Below are 26,008 nucleotides of genomic sequence, written 5' to 3' on the forward strand. Positions count from 1 at the left end.
AGGATGTGCAAGTAAAGCACATTGCATTGTGGGATGCAGTGTACTAAGCATTAAAGGGATAGTTCATCCAAAAATGAAAATTCTGTCATAATTTACTCAGATTCAGGTTGTTCCAAACCTGTATAAATTTCTTTGTTCCATTGAACACAAAAGAAGATATTTCGAAGAATGTGGGAATCTGAACAGTTCTGGGACACCATTGACTTCCATAGTATTTTTTTTTCCTACTATGGAAGTCAATGGTGCCCCAAAATGGCCTGGTTACAAACTTTCTTCAAAATATCTTCCTTTGTTTTCAGCAGAACAAAGACATTTATACAGAACTGGAACAACTTGAGGGTGAGTAAATGATGACAGATTTGGGTGAACTATCCCTTTAAGCTCTATATATGTTGTCATTCAGATATTCAGTGCATACAAAAAAACACAGTATACATACTGCATATTGCATACTGTAGTATGATTAGCAGGGTTGGATACTTTTCTGAACATAGCCATGGACAAACACAAGCAGGATTCTTATCATTTGGAACTGCATAAAATGAAAAGGTGTGGTGCTCTTAAACTGAAATGCAGGCCCTGCCCTGTAGTGTGTTGCCCACATGATTTGATTTGAGAATGCATAAACAAGCAGACTGGTGACCTGTCAGGGTGTGTGTGCTCTACACCACAGAAAACATCCGATTCCTTACGACATGCATTTTTTTTTTCTTGTAATCAAATGATTTATAGGATCTATTGTAAAAATAGTCACAGGAGGTCAAGCTAATTTTGATGCATGTCAGACTTTATCACATCTGAAGCACTGCCTCCAGTAATATTAGTCTTTTTGTCTCTAAAGGTCAACCGCTTTCTGTTATAAACACTACAGCTCATGACACAGGCCATGGCAGACCTTTAGAGATTTAAGGGGTTTTTTTATATAAGAGTTTTGGGAATTGTGCTACTAAATGTTTGTAAGGGTTCTTCGATATTTAGAAGAGTGTGTTATGAAGTCTCTTCAGCTCACCAAGGCTGCATTTATTGATTAAAAAATACAGTAAAACATAATATTGTGAAATATTATTACAATTTAAAATAACTGTTCTCTGTTTGAAAATATTTTGAGTGAGTTGAATTTTCAGCATCATTACTCCAGTCTTCAGTGTCACATGATCCTTCAGAAATCATTCTGATAGGTGTTTAATATAACATTTCTTATCATTATCAGTGTTTAAAACTGTTGTGCTGCTTAATATTTTGTGGAAACCAACTACCATTTGGTGTAAGTAAAAAAAAAAAAAAAAAAAAAAAAAAAAAAAATATATATATATATATATATATATATATATTTGTGACAGTAAAGACATGTTACAAAAGATTTTTGAACTTTCTATTACAGTTCTTTCAAACCCATGTGGAAAAAAAGTACACTTCTATAATGTACTTAAATTGCTCTATTTTTGTGCACTAATTTTGTACTTAATATACTAAAAATTCTTCTTTAGTACTTCTTAAGATAATCCTAATGACATCTAAGTGTGCTCAAAAAATTTATTTAGTTACCACTTGTAGTACACTATGGGTTCAAGTGTACTATAAGTGGTAACTAAATACATTTTTTAAATACAGAGTATATTAAAAGCACATTTTAGTTCATATTTCATGGTGTCTCAAAATAGCACAGTTGAGTACATTTAGATGTTCTTAAGATTATCTTAAGAAGTACTAAAGAAGAATTTTTAGTATATTAAGTACAAAATTAGTGCACGAAAATAGAGCACTGTATAGTAATGTACTTTTTTTTTAACCTGGGAATTGAAATATTTCACAATATTACTGTTTTTACTGTATTTTTGATCAAATAAATACAGCCTTGGTGAGCAAAATATATAAACTTTTCAAACCTTTGACCGGTGGTAGTTTACATCTCTTTTACAATGGTTATAGTGCTACGGTATTTTAGACACTCCCTATTGACTTTCATGATCAACCACATGGTGGCGTACGTCTCTGTGTGGTTGTCCACTGAACTTCAATAAGGCAAAGCATGCAAACCAACACCTGTGGTACTGACGTGAAATACTGCAGTTGTAAAGGTCAGAAATTCACATCACACAACAGAGATAATGTATTAAAATGACGAATTCCTCATTATACTGTAATTTTTTCATTTTATGGTCTTATTTTTTCCTAGAATACGTCGCGTTGCATGTTATTACAGCGGCAAGAAAATGACATCTGAACAGCAATGTAGTTTTTTGGCATGTATCCGACTGGTGATTAACATACCTGGGAAAATTTCAGCTTTTCGCAGTTCTTTATTAGAGGCAGAACTCACAAGAACATCCTCCTGTAATTAACTCGGTCACGAATGAGTCAGTTATGACTCACGGCTCATTTCTCTGTGAGAGATGCAGATCAACAGAGGAAAAGGTGGAAAACCAAAATAAAAAAAAGAAAGCGAAACCACATTTCAGATATCAGTGTATATTTTAGATAACAGTGTATTTATCAAAGAATCCTGAAAAGTATAATTAGTTTCCTCAAAAATATGAAGCAGCACAACTGTTTTCGACACTGATAATAATAAATTTTTCTTGAGCATAATCACCATATCATTATGATTTCTGAAGAATCATGTGACACTGAAGACTGGAGTAATGATGCTGAAAATAAAGTACATTTTAAAATATATTAACATAGAAAACAGTTATTTTAAATTGTAATAATATTTAACAATATTTATTCTGTTTTTACTGTATTTTTGCTCAAATGCAGCCTTGGTGAGCAGAAGAGACTTCTTTCAAAAACATTTAAATAATTGTTCGGACCCCAAACTTTTGAATAGTAGTGTATCTTCAAACAGACAGTTTTAGAAGCTCTAAAGAAAATAAAAGTCAAAGAAAAGAAAATCCTTTATGAATCCTCAGTCAATAACCTGTTCAGATAATGGACATAAAACACACTGACACAACTTTGTCTTGTCAGCAGCCCACAAGCTTCCCAGTCCTCACACAAAGCAAAAGAAAATGCTGTTGTAAGAATAAAGAGAGAGAAGAGAGCATTTTATAGAGTGGATAATGCATTTAAATGATGATTTACCTTTTACATTTTTCAGCCGAATGCCAATAATCAACTTCATTTGACATTACTGTCAAGGCAAATCAAGAGATTTATTATGGGTATCATCATTTTCATACATTTTAAGGGCAATCAGCATCATCCAAACACATCACTGCTGACACACACACACACACACACACACACACACACCACCAGCAGTGACATGGGAAATGAGCTGTATTTCCCTACAGCTGTGGACAGTCTTCAGCCAATCAACACAAATGTCACAGACGCTGGATCCTCTGTCAGAGCTTGATGAAGAAGAATCGGCCATCTAAACAGAATCCTAATTATACTGTCCAGAGCGAGAGTCTGGTTATTTTAAAATACCAGCAAATTTGACATCAGCAGCCATTTATTTATTGCCTGTAATTTCTCAGTTCCTTCCTGCCTACTGTAATAAGGAACCTGTCAATAAAGCCACACACTCACTGACCTTGGCTTAATAAAGCTGGTGCACAAGATAAGATTTGTTGGGACTTTTCTTGGGCGAGGGAGACTTCACTAATGTGAAATCAGCATAAAATCACAAGAAGTGTATTTTAGGACCAAAAACTTCTTTCAACAAATGGTCAATGAATGTTCATATTCAAACTTGAAAGGTCAGACTATTATACAAGATGTTTTATTTTTTATTCATTTTCTTTATATTAAGTTTGCGACCTTGGTTTTCATGATTTTATTTATATAGCAATAAAAGATGATTTTATGAGTCTGTATAATCTAAAAGGCAACAAAGCATTGGTTCATTCATCAGAATTCCTTTATATTTATCAGTGGAAAAATATCATTTAGAGGCATGAAAATAACAATAGAAGCATCAGCACACATACAATCCTGCACAACCAAGCAGCATAACATGTCAAGTGTCCATGAGCACTATATTTCAATACTTTTTTTGTTGCATATTAATAGACATTTCTCAGTTTCACAATTTGATTTCTTTTGTAAAGATAAAATACTTTAATTTTTTTTTTTTTTTTTGCATAAACACTATGATGCATCACAAATACTCTACTGTTTAAAAGTTTGGGGTCTGACAAATTTGTTTTTTAAAAAGTTGTTCATCTTCATACATTTATGCAAAAATACAGTGAAAGCAGCAGTATTGTGAAATATTATTACAATTTAAAATAACCATTTTGTAATATATTTTAAAATGTAATTTATTTCCCCTGATCAAATTTGTATTTTCAGCATCATTACTCCAGTCTTAAGTGTCACATGATCCTTCAGAAATCATTCTGATATGATGATTTGATGTTCAAAAAACATTTATGATTATAATCAAAAATAGTTAAAATCAGTTGTGCTGCTTAATATTTTTGTGGAAAGGCTATACATTTTTTCCCAGGATTCTTTGATGAACATAACGTTCAAATAACAGCATTTATTTTTGAAATAGAAATCTTTTTTTGTAATATTATAAAAGCCTATACTGTTACTTTTGATCAATTTAATGTATCTTGATGAATAAAAGTTTTAATTCCTGAAAAAATCTTACAGACCCCAAACATTAGAACAGAAGTGTACATGATTGTACATATAAATAAAATGCTATTAATGGGTTACTTAAGCACATTACAGTTGGTGAAGATAAAGGGTTCATACATTTGAAAGCAAACTACAACTGGGTCAGATATAAATATATCTGTTTTACTTTTAAACTGCATTATATTATGTCAAGCTGGGCACCACAAAAATACAGTTTTCATCAACATTGTAGTTAAAAATGCAGATGTAAAATGTGATAGAAGTCAGAAGCAATGGTGCACATTCACCTAATTAGTACGCAGATCTTCTGTTGTTCAGTTATATGGCATGATTTGAAAACTTGCTAATATTCCTCAATACAGCTAAATTTATGAAACATTTGTGAAGATTTATTACTGTGCCTCCAGTCACTTGCTGCACTATTTCAGAAGATGAGTAACAGTGCCTACCGTATAACAGTGAAAACTGGGATTGCCAGTTGGGATTACTATATAGTAAGCAAAAAACAGTATGTGCCAAAAGAAGTATGTCTGAATTCACATTACTCATCAAGCGGCAACCTCCCCCAGTTTCTCTTGAAGCCAATACAGAAGTAACTTGAACTGCAATTCATCGACTGGCCACTAGAGACAGGCTCCAAAAGAGAGCAGAATCTCATTAAGTCCCATGTTAAAATGGCCAACTTTACAGCAGAATAAAACATGTTTACAGCCTGGATCAAATTGTGGTTTTGGTCTATACGGCTAATTTTGCCCTTCATGACAACTCTGAGGGGGGTGAATTTTTTTATAACTCATCCGTTTAAATGATATTAAGTCTTAAAGTTCTGCATAATTAAGGGCATGACAGGTGAATTGCGCTGCTGTCTGTGAGCCGTCACTCTACCTCAGATAATTCTCTGCCGTGTTTGTGCTTTTTTCTGGATTATTTTATACACTTATAAAATAATATGGGCGGCTTGCTGCATTAATGGTCGAGACTCGAGACAAATGTGTGTCTGTGTAGATGTGCACACATGCGGAAGATAAACAGAACACACGTTGTTGGATCACCTTGGCATTGGCTAAAAGTTTTGTTCGTGAGATTTACTACAATGACAATGGTGGGAGGATATAAAACTCCAACAGCACTGCTTGGATATTATAAATAAAACTGCTGCATTTTGAAAAATTATACTTTGGATGCGGACTCATCTTGTGAGAGTCTAATGTATACGATCCTACAGTTTTACAACATAAATGCTGCTCAGATTGCATAATTTTTTGAAGAACGATGATGGAGAGCAGATCATTCAGAAGAAATGTGATGCAAACAATGGATAATATATCAATATTTCATGGATTTAACGCTTTTGTGGACAAAAAGTACTGTTTTTTTGTTTTTTAATGGACACTCATGGCTATTTTACCCACGTGCCACGGATTGGATTCATCTCGCGATCGCTATTTCATTCACAAGGTATGAAGTCCCGTTTGATTTTTCATGTTGTTATTTGCACACGACACAAATTACAATTAATTAAAAGAGTAGGCAAAAAGTCCCCGGATGACCTACTACTTCTGGTGAGATTTTGAAATGTGCGTTCCATGGACACTTTACTATTCCATGAGGCCACGGTAGAGGATTTGTGAATGAAACAACAGATGCTGGTAGGTCACGTGATAAGGGCAACATGGCGAATGTAGTACGTCCAGATTACATTCACACTAAACAAACTTTTTTAGTGGTCAGAAGCAATTACTTTTTTAAAACAGTACCTACTAAAGAGAGTTTTCGATTTCGAATGCTACTACTGTCATAATTGACCCTTCGCCAGGAGTTTGATTGACAGGCGATCTAACCAATCATAACGCCGAATCCGCCATTTTGTCCAACAAAGCAGTCAGGAGTTAGAAGATTAACCTCGGTGGACTTGAACTTTGAAAAATGGTGTGTACTGACGTCTTTCCGCGGTTGAAACAACATTCCTTCTGATGTTCATTCATGTTTATTTGATGCAATAAATTAACTAGTAGGAAGAGATGATCGGTTCACGAACCGCTTGATCTGAGGCGCTACAACAATCTGTCACGACACATTAAAGAGCCACAAAACGTTTTTTATTGTTCGAATTTCTTAAAAAAAATTACACAATTTAAAAGCTGGGACTTTGTTTAATATCATAAGTAACCTGCTCTGTCTTGTCTGTCGACGTGTTGACAGTGTCCTCTTTGCTCTGCGATGTATTTTTCACTCTGTGTGGGGTGACAGCGCCATGGCTTGTCGGACAAAGCAACAGTAACTAAGGGGGGCGGGTCGTTGCGAAGGGTCAATTGATGGAAAATCTCATAAATAGTTAATATTTTGAATTAGTTTTTATATTTTCCATTTTCATTTTAATCTTACTTAAAGTATTAGTCATTTAATTGTATGTGTTTGGTCTAGTCTAGTATAGGTCTAGTTTTTATGATTTTTTTTATTTGATTATTTTAATTAATTAATTGTTTTAATTATTTTAGTACATCAAGATAAACTAAATGAAAATGAGAAATGTCACCTTGGTTTAAATACATAATATTAAATAACTTAAGTTTAGGTTTTTTATAGTTTATTTCAGTTTTATTTTATTTTATTTCAAGTAATGAAAATTTTTTGTTTATGGTTTTTGTTTTCATTTTAGTCAACTATTATAACCCTGCTGTGCACTGCATTCATAAATCAAAAATTCTCAATGCAGAACTTTTAGGTCAAAGAATTTTTCTAGCTTAACTGGTGATTTATACCTTGTCCAAGATCTGTGTATCACCCTCCTTATCAACAAACACTGACAGAATTTTTAGGTGAACTATTCCTTAAAATCCCAAGGACAATGTCAGTGTTTTTGGTGACATACATTGTGTCTGGCAGGTGAAGCAACTCCACAACAGATAATTTGCTCTTTTGCAAGAAGTAAGGGAGAAAATAATGTGCTAGCAAGAGAAAGAGTTACAATTTAACAACTGTTAATGGGAATCCAGCACTTGAGCCTGACTTTAGTCTTGAGCCTGACAGCTCAGTGTTAATTGTGAAAATGAACACACCATATCATCTAATCACACACACCTCAAATCTCCTCCATTAGGTGGTTAATGCAATAATGCTGCATAATATGCACATCAGTCGGGTGCCCATATACTGCCGTCTGTTATGAAATGTGAAACAGAGTGCTTGAAAATATTGTGCTGAATCACGGGTCTGAGGGCTTGTTTACTTGTCATTCACATGATCCTTCAGAAATCATTCTGATATGATGATTTGATGTTCAAAAAACATTTATGATTATAATCAAAAATAGTTAAAATCAGTTGTGCTGCTTAATATTTTTGTGGAAAGGCTATACATTTTTTCCCAGGATTCTTTGATGAACATAACGTTCAAATAACAGCATTTATTTTTGAAATAGAAATCTTTTTTTGTAATATTATAAAAGCCTATACTGTTACTTTTGATCAATTTAATGTATCTTGATGAATAAAAGTTTTAATTCCTGAAAAAATCTTACAGACCCCAAACATTAGAACAGAAGTGTACATGATTGTACATATAAATAAAATGCTATTAATGGGTTACTTAAGCACATTACAGTTGGTGAAGATAAAGGGTTCATACATTTGAAAGCAAACTACAACTGGGTCAGATATAAATATATCTGTTTTACTTTTAAACTGCATTATATTATGTCAAGCTGGGCACCACAAAAATACAGTTTTCATCAACATTGTAGTTAAAAATGCAGATGTAAAATGTGATAGAAGTCAGAAGCAATGGTGCACATTCACCTAATTAGTACGCAGATCTTCTGTTGTTCAGTTATATGGCATGATTTGAAAACTTGCTAATATTCCTCAATACAGCTAAATTTATGAAACATTTGTGAAGATTTATTACTGTGCCTCCAGTCACTTGCTGCACTATTTCAGAAGATGAGTAACAGTGCCTACCGTATAACAGTGAAAACTGGGATTGCCAGTTGGGATTACTATATAGTAAGCAAAAAACAGTATGTGCCAAAAGAAGTATGTCTGAATTCACATTACTCATCAAGCGGCAACCTCCCCCAGTTTCTCTTGAAGCCAATACAGAAGTAACTTGAACTGCAATTCATCGACTGGCCACTAGAGACAGGCTCCAAAAGAGAGCAGAATCTCATTAAGTCCCATGTTAAAATGGCCAACTTTACAGCAGAATAAAACATGTTTACAGCCTGGATCAAATTGTGGTTTTGGTCTATACGGCTAATTTTGCCCTTCATGACAACTCTGAGGGGGGTGAATTTTTTTATAACTCATCCGTTTAAATGATATTAAGTCTTAAAGTTCTGCATAATTAAGGGCATGACAGGTGAATTGCGCTGCTGTCTGTGAGCCGTCACTCTACCTCAGATAATTCTCTGCCGTGTTTGTGCTTTTTTCTGGATTATTTTATACACTTATAAAATAATATGGGCGGCTTGCTGCATTAATGGTCGAGACTCGAGACAAATGTGTGTCTGTGTAGATGTGCACACATGCGGAAGATAAACAGAACACACGTTGTTGGATCACCTTGGCATTGGCTAAAAGTTTTGTTCGTGAGATTTACTACAATGACAATGGTGGGAGGATATAAAACTCCAACAGCACTGCTTGGATATTATAAATAAAACTGCTGCATTTTGAAAAATTATACTTTGGATGCGGACTCATCTTGTGAGAGTCTAATGTATACGATCCTACAGTTTTACAACATAAATGCTGCTCAGATTGCATAATTTTTTGAAGAACGATGATGGAGAGCAGATCATTCAGAAGAAATGTGATGCAAACAATGGATAATATATCAATATTTCATGGATTTAACGCTTTTGTGGACAAAAAGTACTGTTTTTTTGTTTTTTAATGGACATTCATGGCTATTTTACCCACGTGCCACGGATTGGATTCATCTCGCGATCGCTATTTCATTCACAAGGTATGAAGTCCCGTTTGATTTTTCATGTTGTTATTTGCACACGACACAAATTACAATTAATTAAAAGAGTAGGCAAAAAGTCCCCGGATGACCTACTACTTCTGGTGAGATTTTGAAATGTGCGTTCCATGGACACTTTACTATTCCATGAGGCCACGGTAGAGGATTTGTGAATGAAACAACAGATGCTGGTAGGTCACGTGATAAGGGCAACATGGCGAATGTAGTACGTCCAGATTACATTCACACTAAACAAACTTTTTTAGTGGTCAGAAGCAATTACTTTTTTAAAACAGTACCTACTAAAGAGAGTTTTCGATTTCGAATGCTACTACTGTCATAATTGACCCTTCGCCAGGAGTTTGATTGACAGGCGATCTAACCAATCATAACGCCGAATCCGCCATTTTGTCCAACAAAGCAGTCAGGAGTTAGAAGATTAACCTCGGTGGACTTGAACTTTGAAAAATGGTGTGTACTGACGTCTTTCCGCGGTTGAAACAACATTCCTTCTGATGTTCATTCATGTTTATTTGATGCAATAAATTAACTAGTAGGAAGAGATGATCGGTTCACGAACCGCTTGATCTGAGGCGCTACAACAATCTGTCACGACACATTAAAGAGCCACAAAACGTTTTTTATTGTTCGAATTTCTTAAAAAAAATTACACAATTTAAAAGCTGGGACTTTGTTTAATATCATAAGTAACCTGCTCTGTCTTGTCTGTCGACGTGTTGACAGTGTCCTCTTTGCTCTGCGATGTATTTTTCACTCTGTGTGGGGTGACAGCGCCATGGCTTGTCGGACAAAGCAACAGTAACTAAGGGGGGCGGGTCGTTGCGAAGGGTCAATTGATGGAAAATCTCATAAATAGTTAATATTTTGAATTAGTTTTTATATTTTCCATTTTCATTTTAATCTTACTTAAAGTATTAGTCATTTAATTGTATGTGTTTGGTCTAGTCTAGTATAGGTCTAGTTTTTATGATTTTTTTTATTTGATTATTTTAATTAATTAATTGTTTTAATTATTTTAGTACATCAAGATAAACTAAATGAAAATGAGAAATGTCACCTTGGTTTAAATACATAATATTAAATAACTTAAGTTTAGGTTTTTTATAGTTTATTTCAGTTTTATTTTATTTTATTTCAAGTAATGAAAATTTTTTGTTTATGGTTTTTGTTTTCATTTTAGTCAACTATTATAACCCTGCTGTGCACTGCATTCATAAATCAAAAATTCTCAATGCAGAACTTTTAGGTCAAAGAATTTTTCTAGCTTAACTGGTGATTTATACCTTGTCCAAGATCTGTGTATCACCCTCCTTATCAACAAACACTGACAGAATTTTTAGGTGAACTATTCCTTAAAATCCCAAGGACAATGTCAGTGTTTTTGGTGACATACATTGTGTCTGGCAGGTGAAGCAACTCCACAACAGATAATTTGCTCTTTTGCAAGAAGTAAGGGAGAAAATAATGTGCTAGCAAGAGAAAGAGTTACAATTTAACAACTGTTAATGGGAATCCAGCACTTGAGCCTGACTTTAGTCTTGAGCCTGACAGCTCAGTGTTAATTGTGAAAATGAACACACCATATCATCTAATCACACACACCTCAAATCTCCTCCATTAGGTGGTTAATGCAATAATGCTGCATAATATGCACATCAGTCGGGTGCCCATATACTGCCGTCTGTTATGAAATGTGAAACAGAGTGCTTGAAAATATTGTGCTGAATCACGGGTCTGAGGGCTTGTTTACTTGTCATTCACATGATCCTTCAGAAATCATTCTGATATGATGATTTGATGTTCAAAAAACATTTATGATTATAATCAAAAATAGTTAAAATCAGTTGTGCTGCTTAATATTTTTGTGGAAAGGCTATACATTTTTTCCCAGGATTCTTTGATGAACATAACGTTCAAATAACAGCATTTATTTTTGAAATAGAAATCTTTTTTTGTAATATTATAAAAGCCTATACTGTTACTTTTGATCAATTTAATGTATCTTGATGAATAAAAGTTTTAATTCCTGAAAAAATCTTACAGACCCCAAACATTAGAACAGAAGTGTACATGATTGTACATATAAATAAAATGCTATTAATGGGTTACTTAAGCACATTACAGTTGGTGAAGATAAAGGGTTCATACATTTGAAAGCAAACTACAACTGGGTCAGATATAAATATATCTGTTTTACTTTTAAACTGCATTATATTATGTCAAGCTGGGCACCACAAAAATACAGTTTTCATCAACATTGTAGTTAAAAATGCAGATGTAAAATGTGATAGAAGTCAGAAGCAATGGTGCACATTCACCTAATTAGTACGCAGATCTTCTGTTGTTCAGTTATATGGCATGATTTGAAAACTTGCTAATATTCCTCAATACAGCTAAATTTATGAAACATTTGTGAAGATTTATTACTGTGCCTCCAGTCACTTGCTGCACTATTTCAGAAGATGAGTAACAGTGCCTACCGTATAACAGTGAAAACTGGGATTGCCAGTTGGGATTACTATATAGTAAGCAAAAAACAGTATGTGCCAAAAGAAGTATGTCTGAATTCACATTACTCATCAAGCGGCAACCTCCCCCAGTTTCTCTTGAAGCCAATACAGAAGTAACTTGAACTGCAATTCATCGACTGGCCACTAGAGACAGGCTCCAAAAGAGAGCAGAATCTCATTAAGTCCCATGTTAAAATGGCCAACTTTACAGCAGAATAAAACATGTTTACAGCCTGGATCAAATTGTGGTTTTGGTCTATACGGCTAATTTTGCCCTTCATGACAACTCTGAGGGGGGTGAATTTTTTTATAACTCATCCGTTTAAATGATATTAAGTCTTAAAGTTCTGCATAATTAAGGGCATGACAGGTGAATTGCGCTGCTGTCTGTGAGCCGTCACTCTACCTCAGATAATTCTCTGCCGTGTTTGTGCTTTTTTCTGGATTATTTTATACACTTATAAAATAATATGGGCGGCTTGCTGCATTAATGGTCGAGACTCGAGACAAATGTGTGTCTGTGTAGATGTGCACACATGCGGAAGATAAACAGAACACACGTTGTTGGATCACCTTGGCATTGGCTAAAAGTTTTGTTCGTGAGATTTACTACAATGACAATGGTGGGAGGATATAAAACTCCAACAGCACTGCTTGGATATTATAAATAAAACTGCTGCATTTTGAAAAATTATACTTTGGATGCGGACTCATCTTGTGAGAGTCTAATGTATACGATCCTACAGTTTTACAACATAAATGCTGCTCAGATTGCATAATTTTTTGAAGAACGATGATGGAGAGCAGATCATTCAGAAGAAATGTGATGCAAACAATGGATAATATATCAATATTTCATGGATTTAACGCTTTTGTGGACAAAAAGTACTGTTTTTTTGTTTTTTAATGGACACTCATGGCTATTTTACCCACGTGCCACGGATTGGATTCATCTCGCGATCGCTATTTCATTCACAAGGTATGAAGTCCCGTTTGATTTTTCATGTTGTTATTTGCACACGACACAAATTACAATTAATTAAAAGAGTAGGCAAAAAGTCCCCGGATGACCTACTACTTCTGGTGAGATTTTGAAATGTGCGTTCCATGGACACTTTACTATTCCATGAGGCCACGGTAGAGGATTTGTGAATGAAACAACAGATGCTGGTAGGTCACGTGATAAGGGCAACATGGCGAATGTAGTACGTCCAGATTACATTCACACTAAACAAACTTTTTTAGTGGTCAGAAGCAATTACTTTTTTAAAACAGTACCTACTAAAGAGAGTTTTCGATTTCGAATGCTACTACTGTCATAATTGACCCTTCGCCAGGAGTTTGATTGACAGGCGATCTAACCAATCATAACGCCGAATCCGCCATTTTGTCCAACAAAGCAGTCAGGAGTTAGAAGATTAACCTCGGTGGACTTGAACTTGAAAAATGGTGTGTACTGACGTCTTTCCGCGGTTGAAACAACATTCCTTCTGATGTTCATTCATGTTTATTTGATGCAATAAATTAACTAGTAGGAAGAGATGATCGGTTCACGAACCGCTTGATCTGAGGCGCTACAACAATCTGTCACGACACATTAAAGAGCCACAAAACGTTTTTTATTGTTCGAATTTCTTAAAAAAAATTACACAATTTAAAAGCTGGGACTTTGTTTAATATCATAAGTAACCTGCTCTGTCTTGTCTGTCGACGTGTTGACAGTGTCCTCTTTGCTCTGCGATGTATTTTTCACTCTGTGTGGGGTGACAGCGCCATGGCTTGTCGGACAAAGCAACAGTAACTAAGGGGGGCGGGTCTTTGCGAAGGGTCAATTGATGGAAAATCTCATAAATAGTTAATATTTTGAATTAGTTTTTATATTTTCCATTTTCATTTTAATCTTACTTAAAGTATTAGTCATTTAATTGTATGTGTTTGGTCTAGTCTAGTATAGGTCTAGTTTTTATGATTTTTTTTATTTGATTATTTTAATTAATTAATTGTTTTAATTATTTTAGTACATCAAGATAAACTAAATGAAAATGAGAAATGTCACCTTGGTTTAAATACATAATATTAAATAACTTAAGTTTAGGTTTTTTATAGTTTATTTCAGTTTTATTTTATTTTATTTCAAGTAATGAAAATTTTTTGTTTATGGTTTTTGTTTTCATTTTAGTCAACTATTATAACCCTGCTGTGCACTGCATTCATAAATCAAAAATTCTCAATGCAGAACTTTTAGGTCAAAGAATTTTTCTAGCTTAACTGGTGATTTATACCTTGTCCAAGATCTGTGTATCACCCTCCTTATCAACAAACACTGACAGAATTTTTAGGTGAACTATTCCTTAAAATCCCAAGGACAATGTCAGTGTTTTTGGTGACATACATTGTGTCTGGCAGGTGAAGCAACTCCACAACAGATAATTTGCTCTTTTGCAAGAAGTAAGGGAGAAAATAATGTGCTAGCAAGAGAAAGAGTTACAATTTAACAACTGTTAATGGGAATCCAGCACTTGAGCCTGACTTTAGTCTTGAGCCTGACAGCTCAGTGTTAATTGTGAAAATGAACACACCATATCATCTAATCACACACACCTCAAATCTCCTCCATTAGGTGGTTAATGCAATAATGCTGCATAATATGCACATCAGTCGGGTGCCCATATACTGCCGTCTGTTATGAAATGTGAAACAGAGTGCTTGAAAATATTGTGCTGAATCACGGGTCTGAGGGCTTGTTTACTTGTCATTCTGTGCTACACTCTCTCCTGTTTTACATTGACGTATCTACATGACGGAGCAGGTGAAGCCACAGCACTCCTTCAGCAGGGTGACACCCGTCTTGGTCATGTAAGGAGATGAGGTCTGCTGGGCTCTGGACGTCATTCTCTTATCCTTGGTGTGATCTGAACGACAGAGAGAGAGAGCGAGAGAAATGCAGTGACCTTCTCTGAATCATTCTCAACATCTCTGAATACTGACGAGCACAAGGGCTGAGGTGTATTCATACCAGAACATTTGTAAAATATACCGTATTGTGCTTAAATCCATTTCAAGAGTTTTCTGATGTTAATTCAAGAAATGATTAGCTGTGTTCCAATCATCTGTGTATTGTGAAAAGCACTACACAAATACAACTGAATTTCATTGAGGAACGGAGTTGAGTTTAGTTGAGTCAAGTTCAACAAACAAAAGGGTAATATTAAGTCATTTACATTTTAAAACACAGTCCTGTAAGTATTGTTTGCTCTATTTTGCTAGATTTTTCAAATCTGCGGCTTTATTATTATAGCTTGTCAAATTTGCTCCTATGTGGGTGTGAGCAAAATAACACTGTTTTTGTGTGTGTTTTTGTCTGTTTTTAAATGCAAATGAGCTGCTGCTCCTGACCAGCTTTCCAGAAGATGGCGGAGCTTTAACAGCTTGTGCTTCGGTTGATCAACAACAACAAATAACTTGTGCTAAGTTTATTTGGGTGGAAAGCTCAGTTTATAAAGCAGCTGCAGCACTAAATATTATGGAAGATTTTTGTGAGACGTTTCAAATTCTCACCACAACACTGATTAGCATTTGTTTGTGTTCTTCCTAATTTACAGTTAAACATTCTCACTTCTATTGACATTCATGTACTGTTGCACTATTTATTCCAGTTTTGAATTAGCTGATTAGTTATGAACTAAAAAAAACAAAACAAATGAAGGCGGTTTATTAACACCCTGAAAACAGGATTAACATTCACACTTCTGAAAACACCACAACATAAGCAGATTCCTTATTAAGTTCTCTAGTTTCCATTTTCATTAAACTTGAACAGGCACTGAGTAAAACAATTATGGAGATGCTCAAAGAATGTGTTATGTATTATATTAATTCGTGCAGAGGTTTAAGAGCTTGGTCTTGCGCTTACAGCGCCACAGTAACACACACACACAGACACACACACACTTATACATACTTTTCATGCGGCACCTGTTGGGAAATTTGGTCTGTAGGAAGTCAGCCATCTCTTTGTCTTCTTCTCGCTCTCTGAGTGAAGAATAGCAGGTATTAGGGAGGTAAATGCACAAACACCTCCATAAATCTGGATTCAATGTCATGTGTACATAAAAGTTAATACAATAAAGTTGTACAACAAATGTTTTTGGAAAAAAAATTCTAAAGCTCACCAAGGCTATATTTATTTAATAAAAAAACAGTAATATTGTGAAATATTACTATAAGAGCAGTTTTCTGTTTTAATATATTTTAAAAAGTAATTTATTCCTGTGATCAAAGCTGAATTTTCAGCATCATTCAGTGTCACATGATCCTTCAGAAATCATTCTGATATGATGATTTGCTGCTCAATTATTATTGGTGCTAAATTATTAATTCATTTTTTCAAATAAAAAAATGAGCATTTAAATACTCAGTTAAAGTAATCCCCATAAAAGGTAGGCTATATATGCGCTCTTATCATTTTGAGGACAAAACCCACCAAACCGATCAGGAGCTGTATGTGGGATATGAACACCCATCTGTTTTCAGTGTAGCTAACTTCCAGCAGCTTCATGTCATCTACGCACTCATTAAACTTTGACGGGTGAGACACTGACAAAAGACGGTCATTGTGACATTGTAAAGTGATGGTACTATGGAGCCATTTGCTCTTTTAACATTTAACGTTACATTATCAGAGCGGAAAATACGCTAATTTGACTAGAAACACCAGAAATGTAAAGAATAGTTCCGCTATGAGTCGGGCAAGACTTCCGCATTTAGGAAAAAGGTAGGTGTCAACTCTGTGCCATTACAATATTATAAAAACACCATTATAATATAGCATTTTTGAATAAAACAGAATCTTATCACTGAATCTCTTCTTATTTTATTATATTGCTAAGATTTAAAATAACAAAATAACACCGATCAGGCATAACATTATGACCACCTTCCTAATATTGTGTTGGTCCCCCTTTTGCTGCCAAAACAGCCCTGACCCGTCGAGGCATGGACTCCTCTAGACCCCTGAAGGTGTGCTGTGGTATCTGGCACCAAGATGTTAGCAGCAGATCCTTTAAGTCCTGTAAGTTACGAGGTGAAGCCTTCATGGATCGGACTTGTTGTTCAGCACATCCCACAGATGATTGATTGGATTGAGATCTGGGGAATTTGGAGGCCAAGTCAACACCTCAAACTCGTTGTTGTGCTCCTTAAACCATTCCTGAACCATTTTTGCTTTGTGGCAGGGCGTATTATCCTGCTGAAAGCCTCCAGGGAATACCGTTTCCATGAAAGGGTGTACATGGTCTGCAGCAATGCTTAGGTAGGTGGTACGTGTCAAAGTAACATCCACATGGATGGCAGGACCCAAGGTTTCCCAGCAGAACATTGCCCAAAGTATCACACTGTCTCCGCCGGCTTGCCTTCTTCCCATAGTGCATCCTGGTGCCATGTGTTCCCCAGGTAAGTGAAGCACACGCACCTGGCCATCCACGTGATGTAAAAGAAAACGTGATTCATCAGACCAGGCCACCTTCTTCCATTGCTCTGTGGTCCAGCTCTGATGCTCACGTGCCCACTGTTGGTGCTTTCGGCAGTGGACAGGGGTCAGCATGGGCACCCTGACTGGTCTGTGGCTATGCAGCCCCATACGCAACAAACTGCGATGCAACTGTGTATTCTGACACCTTTCTATCAGAACCAGCATTAACTTCTTGAGCAATTTGAGCTACAGTAGCTCATCTGTTGGATCGGACCACACGGGCCAGGCTTCGCTCCCCACGTGCATCAATGAGCCTTGGCCGCCCATCAGTGTTATTCACTTCACCTGTCAGTGGTCATAATGTTATGCCTGATTGGTGTATTCTTGAAGCTATAGATACAAAATCATTGCAAATGATCATACATGACATGCAGTTATTGTATCGACACAACTACTACAGTAAAATGGATGTGCCAATACAAGTACAGCGAAACATACTACTAGTCACTTAACACACTTAAACACATCTAGATCACACACATATCCCTATCCCTAATTTTAAACCTAACCATAACAATAAACTTTCTGCATTTTATAATTTCATTAAGATAATATTTAGTATGTTTATTAAGCCATTTTTCTTGTTCAGTTGTAGTTTGCTCCCCAAAATCAGCAAGATTTACTATTTTTTCAGCCCCTGCAATGTAAAACCAGTCCCACACACAAACAACTGTGAAGTGAGACACTGAACATTCACCAAACATTCACACTCAAACTCCAAACAATCAATTATTCTCTAAGCACATCAGTTTAGTGCACAAACTAAGAGTGTTTGACTGTTTTTCGCTGTCTATCTCTCTCTGCCACCATCCATCCGTGTAATAGCTGCTTGTCATGTGGGTGACAGCGGCTCATTTATCCCATGAATAAACTGTGAGGACTTCATTTGTGTTGAGTTCTGATGCGTGCGTCACTCACGATTACTCATACACACACGTATATATTCGTGAGGTCTTGGCAGATGGCAATCAGCCCAACCCACTGAAAAAAAAAAAAAAAAAAAAAAAATCTCTCTTTCCATTTCTTTCTTGCCTGCAAATCAATCTCTCTCGTTTCTCAGAGCCACTGGGACTGTCTGTGAGCGTGATGTGAGGTGTGTGTGATGGCCGTGGTGAGGTAAGGGTGGATTATTGGCTTCAAGTGGAGTGTAATTGGATTGCAGTGTCTTCACAGATGAGAGAACAGACACAAGAGGCACAAAACACATTCTTGAGGCTGATAGTCACGCATGCTAGCCGGCAATTTAAAGGGTTGCGGCCCATGTTCCTGTCCCTGAAGGCCGGCAGCTCTTAAAAACTGACCTGAGCCTCTCAAACTCCATGTCATCCACTAGAAAGTCCCGCGTCTCCACCAGCTTCTGGATCTGTTGAAGCAGTTCCTCCTCACGCTGTCTGTCCTCATTTGACTTGTCTTTGTCTGCCAATAGGAGACACATGTGGAACAGTCAATCCAACATCAAAATCATCATTCCATCGCTGTATGATGCTCTTTCTTCCATGCAACACAAAAGAAGATATTTCATAGAATGTCCTGACCTCAAACCTGGTATGACACGTATTAGAACATACATATTTAAATATATATGCAACCATTCAAAAGTTTTGGGTCAGCTGGACGTAGAACCTGGGAACGCTGAACGTAAACAGCGTTAGAGAATGACACATAAGAGAAGAAATTGTTGAATAAAGTCGTTATTTTGTTTTTTTTGGTGCACAAAAAGCATTCTCGTCACTTCAGAACATTAGGGTTGAACCACTGCAAATGTTTTAACAATGTCTTTAGTACCTTTCTGGACCTTGAAAGTTAAATTGGTGTCTATGGACGGGTCATATACCTCTTAGATTTCATCAAAAATATCTTAATTTGTGTTCTGAAGATGAACGAAGGTCTTACGGGTGTGGAACAACATGAGGGTGAGTAATAAATGACAAATTTCATTTTTGGGTGAACTAACTCTTTAAATTGATCAATAGTGACAGTAAAGACATTTATAATGTTACAAAAGATTTCTATATCAAACTTTCTATTTGTCAAAGAATATTGAATAAAAATGTATCACGGTTTCTAAAAAATATTACGCAGCACAACTGTTTTCAACATTAGCAGCAAATCATCATATTAGATTGATTTCTGAAGGATCATGTGACACTGGAGACTGCTTTAATAACAGGAATAAATTATATTTTAAAACATAGTAAAATAAAAAATAAACTATTTTTAATTGCAATAATATTTCACAATATTGCAGTTTTTACTGTATTTTTGATTAAATAAATGCAGCCTTGGTGAGAGTCTTCTTTCAAAAAATGACCACAAATATCAGAGAAAAACGATTTTTTTGTGCTTTTTTGTCTTTTGTGGAGATTTTCAATATCAATATCTGCTATTGCTATATTGCAAAATATGAGTTTTTGTTGTTACACTGAAGAAAGAAAATCATTCTGGTTTGTATCAACACGAGTAAATGATGACAGATATGATCAAATACCACAATATATCAAAATCCTGACTCCACAGATGAGCCAGAAAGAACATGAAGGTCTCAGAATAAATGGACATCCCTAGTCCTGGAATGTGATTCGTTTCCCACTGGGATGGTACAGTATAAGACATTATTATCTGCCAGTTTGGATAAATAACCTCTTCTGTGAGCGAAAGCTTTGTATGCATTTGTGAAATGAGGTTTCCGCAGTAAACAATCCGTGGTGTACGCTTCATTCGTGCATCTCCTTGGAAACAGGAGGAGAGTTATAGTGAAGTATGTCACAACCATGATGTGCTGAAAAGAAGCTGACGTGAAAGAAGGAACTATAAATGATGCTATTAAAGAGAACCAGAAGAACATGCAGAAATTAAAAAGCAGTCGTGTAATACTAGGGGAGCCAATTCATTTTTTGGTTTGTCAGCTTGTAGATGTTAATTATACACTAACTGTTCAAAAGTTTGAAGTTGGTAAAACATTAATAGTGTGAAATATTACAATTTAAAATAACTGTTTTCTATGTTCATATATTTTAACATGTAATTAATTCCTGTAATGGCAAAGCTTTATTTTCAGCATCATTACTCCAGTCTTCAGTGTCACATGATCCTTCAGAAATCATTCTGATATGATGATTTGATGCTCATGGATCACAGAGGGCTTTGCTTTGGATGTACTTGAGGAAAAACAAAAACAATATTGAGTATCTAACAGACATGATGTTGGGTTTAAAGCCGTTTAAAGCATCAGGGAGCTGCTCATTGTCTCTGCTCTGTATGATAGGAAATAAAAACAGATGAGAATGGGATCTATATCATCTTCCAGTAATATATTAATGATTAAAATATTGGTACAGCGCCTTTTTGAGAACATACCTGGAATGGAAACCAATTTCTGGAGTTCTTTTTTGAGCCTTGTGATCTCCTTACACAACTGGATGTCATCCATCCTGAGAATTGAGGAACAAAATGAAGAAAAACTTTTGAGATTTTACTTTAAACCACCAGTCAAAATGTCTTTCTGTAGAAAACAAATGTAAAAAAGCCCTTAAAACCTCCTCAGCCTGTCCTTCATGTTCTTATATCCACAGTATTGCATGTCGCAAAACACGTCAAGTCAGAAGTCAAGGTAAGCGTGAATACCATATTTTATCAAAACAAATTTCACTGGTTGATGCTAAAGTAGTCTCTGTTCAGCAATGAAATAACAGATAATATGTTTTGCTATTCACATTGCAATCATACATACGCACACAAATAACAACACAGACATACATTTGCCGTTGATGTCTAACTCCAGCAGACACATATTACTGCCATAACAGACAAATCTCACTTGCAGGGCTTGTGACAGACTCCCATCAGACGCTATTGTTGTAAATAAGTGCAGCGAATCCCTTTATCAATAAAGGTCCTCAACAATTTCCCCTGCTTTTATCTCATTTATGCCTGTACCTCTGTGCACAGATGCTTGCTACATTTATTTTTGTTCAAATTGTTATTGAACAAAACACACATATTGTGTAATGACAGTCGTAGCTCACTCTAAAAACGAACATTTTGCAGAATTTTCTTTTCTTTTCCATATAATGAATGTGAATGGTAACCACAGCTGTTCCACTTCCACTGTATAGTTAGTTTTGTACAATTAATGTGCATTGTGGGTAAATGTGCCATAATGTACTTCCTGCTCCATGGTCTCCATCTGATAATAATGATAATGGAAATACCTTTCAATGGCAGGAATATTGTTTTACTGTTTCATAAATATCCTTTTAGTTCTGTATCTAAGAAAATACCTCATTATTATGTAGCCTTCGCTGTGTTGCACTGAATTATGGAACATTTACTTATCTTTTCTGTTGATGTCTAATGTATTCAACAGAAGAGATAAATGCAATAATACAATGCAAAACCATGAAGGATACATAATATCACACAATGCAGTGCATTTGACCTCCTATGTCAAGGAGTCACCTCACAATCTACAAAGTGCACAATCAACCTCATTCAAGAAACTTCACTCACATATATCTGAGCTCCGACTCTTTCCGGACCAGCGCATCCTTTATCCTCTCGATTTTGAACAGCTCCCCCTCTATGTCCTCCACAGTGATGGTGGAGTCAGCCATGGACACCACATCCTCTTCAGCTGTGATGAACAACACATGAATTATGAGCATGTCTCATGTCAAGCACAGTGCATTACACTCATCTGAAGAAGCAACTTCAGAAAAATGCCAATAATCGCTGTTACTATCCACTAGATAAATCTTTCTCATTTAAATCCCATTTTTTGTTGTAAAACAAAAGCTTTTAAAGTCCCCTTGCAGTCAATAATTGTCTCCCTTATAGAGTTGTCAAAAGTACTGACTTTGTTACCAATCGGTACTAAAATTTTAAAAATGTGACACTTTGAGCGCTGTTGAGTGGATTCGTAAACACCTTTTATTGGCTATTGTGTTCACACACTCAACAGATATGTCTGTGATTGGCTTCAATGATCAACGCATGGGAGCGTTTGAAAGCACACAGAAGTGTTTGAATTTGAAAGCGGGAGTCTATCAGTGGACTGGTCCTGCTTTCAAACGCTCCTGTGTGTATCTGTGTAAGCGCTCAATGAAGCGTCATTGATGCATTTTTACAACATTTTTTTGAAGCGTTGATCATTGAAGCCAATCACAGACATTTCTGATGAGCCATGAACACAATGGCCAATCAGATATGTTTACCAACCTGCTCAACAGCGTTCAAAGCGTCACATTTTTTAAATTTCAGTACCGACGTGGTACCGAAGTCGGTACTTTTGACAACACTACTCCCTTAAAACTCATCTTTGATCATCAAAATGACATATTTAAACATGAAAATTTCTTCATGTCTTAAAATAGCTTGAACGTAGTTCTACACCTTGCTTCATTTAGTATATGTGGACCCATAAATATGCAAATTAGTCTCCGCTTCTACTCAATCACACCAGCTCAGAATACCCGATCCACTCGGTCAACTTTACTGCAGTAAATGCTGCACAATGGCAGGTGGAAACACTGGTTTAATCCAGCCATATATGTTTGAAACAGAAACTGATTCAGAAGAAGAAGCGGATGGGTGAATTAAACTCATCTACAAGTCGACGCATTAGCATGGTAATGCGCTTTATGTATCATCGTCGGACACATAATGGTAATTGATATGATTAGGTTTTTGCTTGATGTTATCAAACAGCTAAGAATGTGTTGCTATGTTCTCGTTCACCATCTCAGAGTCAGACAGCTGCCTTCTACAAATCAGCATCCTTAGAAATAATGACAGGAAAAGCCCAGCTCCACTCATTGACGGGATTGGTTACATGTTTATGAAGGTAGGAGAGGGGGCCGGTTTCAAAGTGCATTTTTTGAGACTGTCTTTGGTTCACTGCAGTTTTAAATAGAAAATAATCAGCAATGGTGTTGACTGATGAATTTGCACATGGTTTGTCTTAAAGCATGTTAAAAACACCACATAGATGTATAAACAATATTAAAAACTAAAAACCACAGGGGGTCTTAAATAGGATTGCAAAGGGGCAGAAAGTTTCCAGAAACGTTCCATGGGAAGTTAAGATGGGAATTTTGGAAATATTCCAAGTTGGAAACTTAACGAGAATTTATGGGAATTAAAGGGAATTAATTGGCAATTTGGGTAATTTATAAAAACTGTTTCATATACAAACATAAATATAAACATTTTGCTTGGTCATAAACAGACATGCAACTGATACAAATTTTTTAAAAATGACATTTTTGACTTTGATTTATTTGTGAGTAGAACTTTAATCGATTCTTTCATTGAACAAAAAAGCATGAATGTTGAATAAAATAAACATATTCCATTTGAAAACATCCCACAAGTAGTGTGCATGCGATTGAGGAATGCGCAGGGTACAAATTCAACTGAATTTGCAATAAATCTGTTTGTTTTTACCAAGATTATGCTGCAAGATGTCTTTTTTTTCAACTACATTTAAGTTCCTTGTTATAGGCTAACCTGCAATTTTGCAAATTTAAATTCACACGTTCCTGTTAATTCCCACGGAAAGTTTCCAACTTTAAAAATTCCCGGAATTTTGCAACCCTAGTCTTAATATGTCTTCATATAATATATCTTTATTCCCTAAAAATCCCCCAAATGGGAGAAATAGGTAAGGTTTGAATTAATACATAATTAAACTGAAATCATGAACTTACTACCATTAAAAATGTATGTGAATTTTTTATTTGCAACAACAAGAAATTTAACGATGAAGTTTGTCATTTTGTGAAATAAAAAGTGCATGTAAAAACAAATAAATAAAAAAATATATAATATAATATAATATGAAAATGATTATATTATATTTAAAAAGCATTTTAGGAAATGCATGATGGTATTCCAAAGAAACTGAAGGTCAAACTTTGCATTAGATGCTGTATATTGTTATAGTGTTTTTCCAATTTGTTGTCTTGCCCTTGAAGATGAAAAATAAAAACATCACACATTTCTTCAAAAGCAGGGCTTCTCTTATCTGGAATCAACTAACAAGCACCCTGGTGTTGACCAGCCACATTTCAAACCAGGCTGAAAGCAGTGAGTTGTGAGATGTCGTGCAGCATGTGTTGTGTGTGATGCTCGTCACTGTGCTAATTGGGCTCGTGTTATTATTACTGAACTCTGCATGAATCCGAGGGAGGGTGAGAATGTTCTGGTCACTCAGCCTATGACAGATTAACATCTTCGTTTTATCACATGTAGCATTTAATCAGAGGATCAGTGCTCTCTCTATATAGTATGTCTGTATTATTTGTGACTTAATTGTGATTATAAAGTACAGGCATCAGATGAATCAGACACTAAAAAACAAATTGAGCAGAAGTGCTGAGTAAATTCTGACCTCGAATTTCATATTATACATTAAAAACTGTAAATTTAGAAACTGCTTTAATCAGTTTGTCTCAGTTGATGAAAGAACAAGGTTACCTCCCTCAATATTTAATTTGTATTCTATGTGCACAGGCATTGCTCATTTATTTTTTTTACATTTCCACTTCTCAATTTGATGTCTGCATTGACAAAGACTTGTAGCCTTGAGAAGAACAGCAGAAACGGCAATCAGTTTTTTGCACCCTAAAAAACAAGGCGGTCCGTATCCTCCGATGACTCATTTGGCTTATCCTATGATGCATTCAACAACTGCAATGCCTCATAAACTAAGTTCTGTCTCTATGGCAACAACCCAGGCCTTCAGTTTTACACAGTTATTGGATTTCAAAACAATGGGATTGACCCCCAAACCCAGTAGATTTCTGGTTAAGGCCACCGTGATCCCTGGTGCAGATCGACAAAGCAAACACACACCATGCCAACAACACACCACAACCTTTTCCTTTATTTTACACCTATGCATGCAAACAAAACTAAAATGAATATGAACTACATATATAGTAAGCACGTTTTCAAACATATTTACTAGAATATATTATATACTGCATATGTTGTCGGTATTGTTCAATATTTTTCATTACTGTCGTTTCCTAAAATACAATAGAACAAAATGAGTTAAAGGAACATTACTGTTATTATGATTTCTTGCACATGTAAGCTTAAAAAAGCATGTGTAGGCATCCGAGTAATTTCATTTGGGTAACATATTGCATCTTAATTAAGGGAGTCTGCTGTTAAAATACTCTATACTTATCAGGTTATCATGATTTAACTGACTCAACGAGAGCCAAAGGTGATTTAGATCAGGGATATTCAAACTAGGGTCTTGGGGGGCCACAAGGGGTGCTAGGGTGTCCATAAAAAATACGAAATGTATTCTAACAGTAACAAACTAGATAAAAAAGTTTGTTAAGACAAACTTTGATGTTGGCCTGAAAAA

The 26,008-nt window shown here is 35.6% G+C and overlaps 1 protein-coding gene across 1 annotated transcript in view; it reads right to left on the reverse strand.

The window, feature by feature from the left end:
- Nucleotides 1-3,769: 3,769 nt before the first annotated feature.
- Nucleotides 3,770-26,008, reverse strand: part of zgc:171844 (uncharacterized protein LOC100151763 homolog) — a 31,865-nt gene continuing 9,626 nt past the window's right edge. The window contains exons 2-6 of the mRNA XM_051887949.1: nucleotides 22,138-22,261; nucleotides 20,986-21,059; nucleotides 18,930-19,044; nucleotides 16,060-16,130; nucleotides 3,770-15,010 (exon numbers count right to left, since the gene is read on the reverse strand). Coding sequence (XP_051743909.1) covers nucleotides 14,892-15,010; nucleotides 16,060-16,130; nucleotides 18,930-19,044; nucleotides 20,986-21,059; nucleotides 22,138-22,261 — 503 coding nt within the window. The 3' untranslated portion in view covers nucleotides 3,770-14,891. The remainder of the gene's footprint in view (nucleotides 15,011-16,059; nucleotides 16,131-18,929; nucleotides 19,045-20,985; nucleotides 21,060-22,137; nucleotides 22,262-26,008) is intronic.

The sequence above is a fragment of the Ctenopharyngodon idella genome, chromosome 3 (genome assembly GCF_019924925.1).
Source record: "Ctenopharyngodon idella isolate HZGC_01 chromosome 3, HZGC01, whole genome shotgun sequence".
NCBI classification, from domain to species: Eukaryota; Metazoa; Chordata; class Actinopteri; order Cypriniformes; family Xenocyprididae; genus Ctenopharyngodon; species Ctenopharyngodon idella.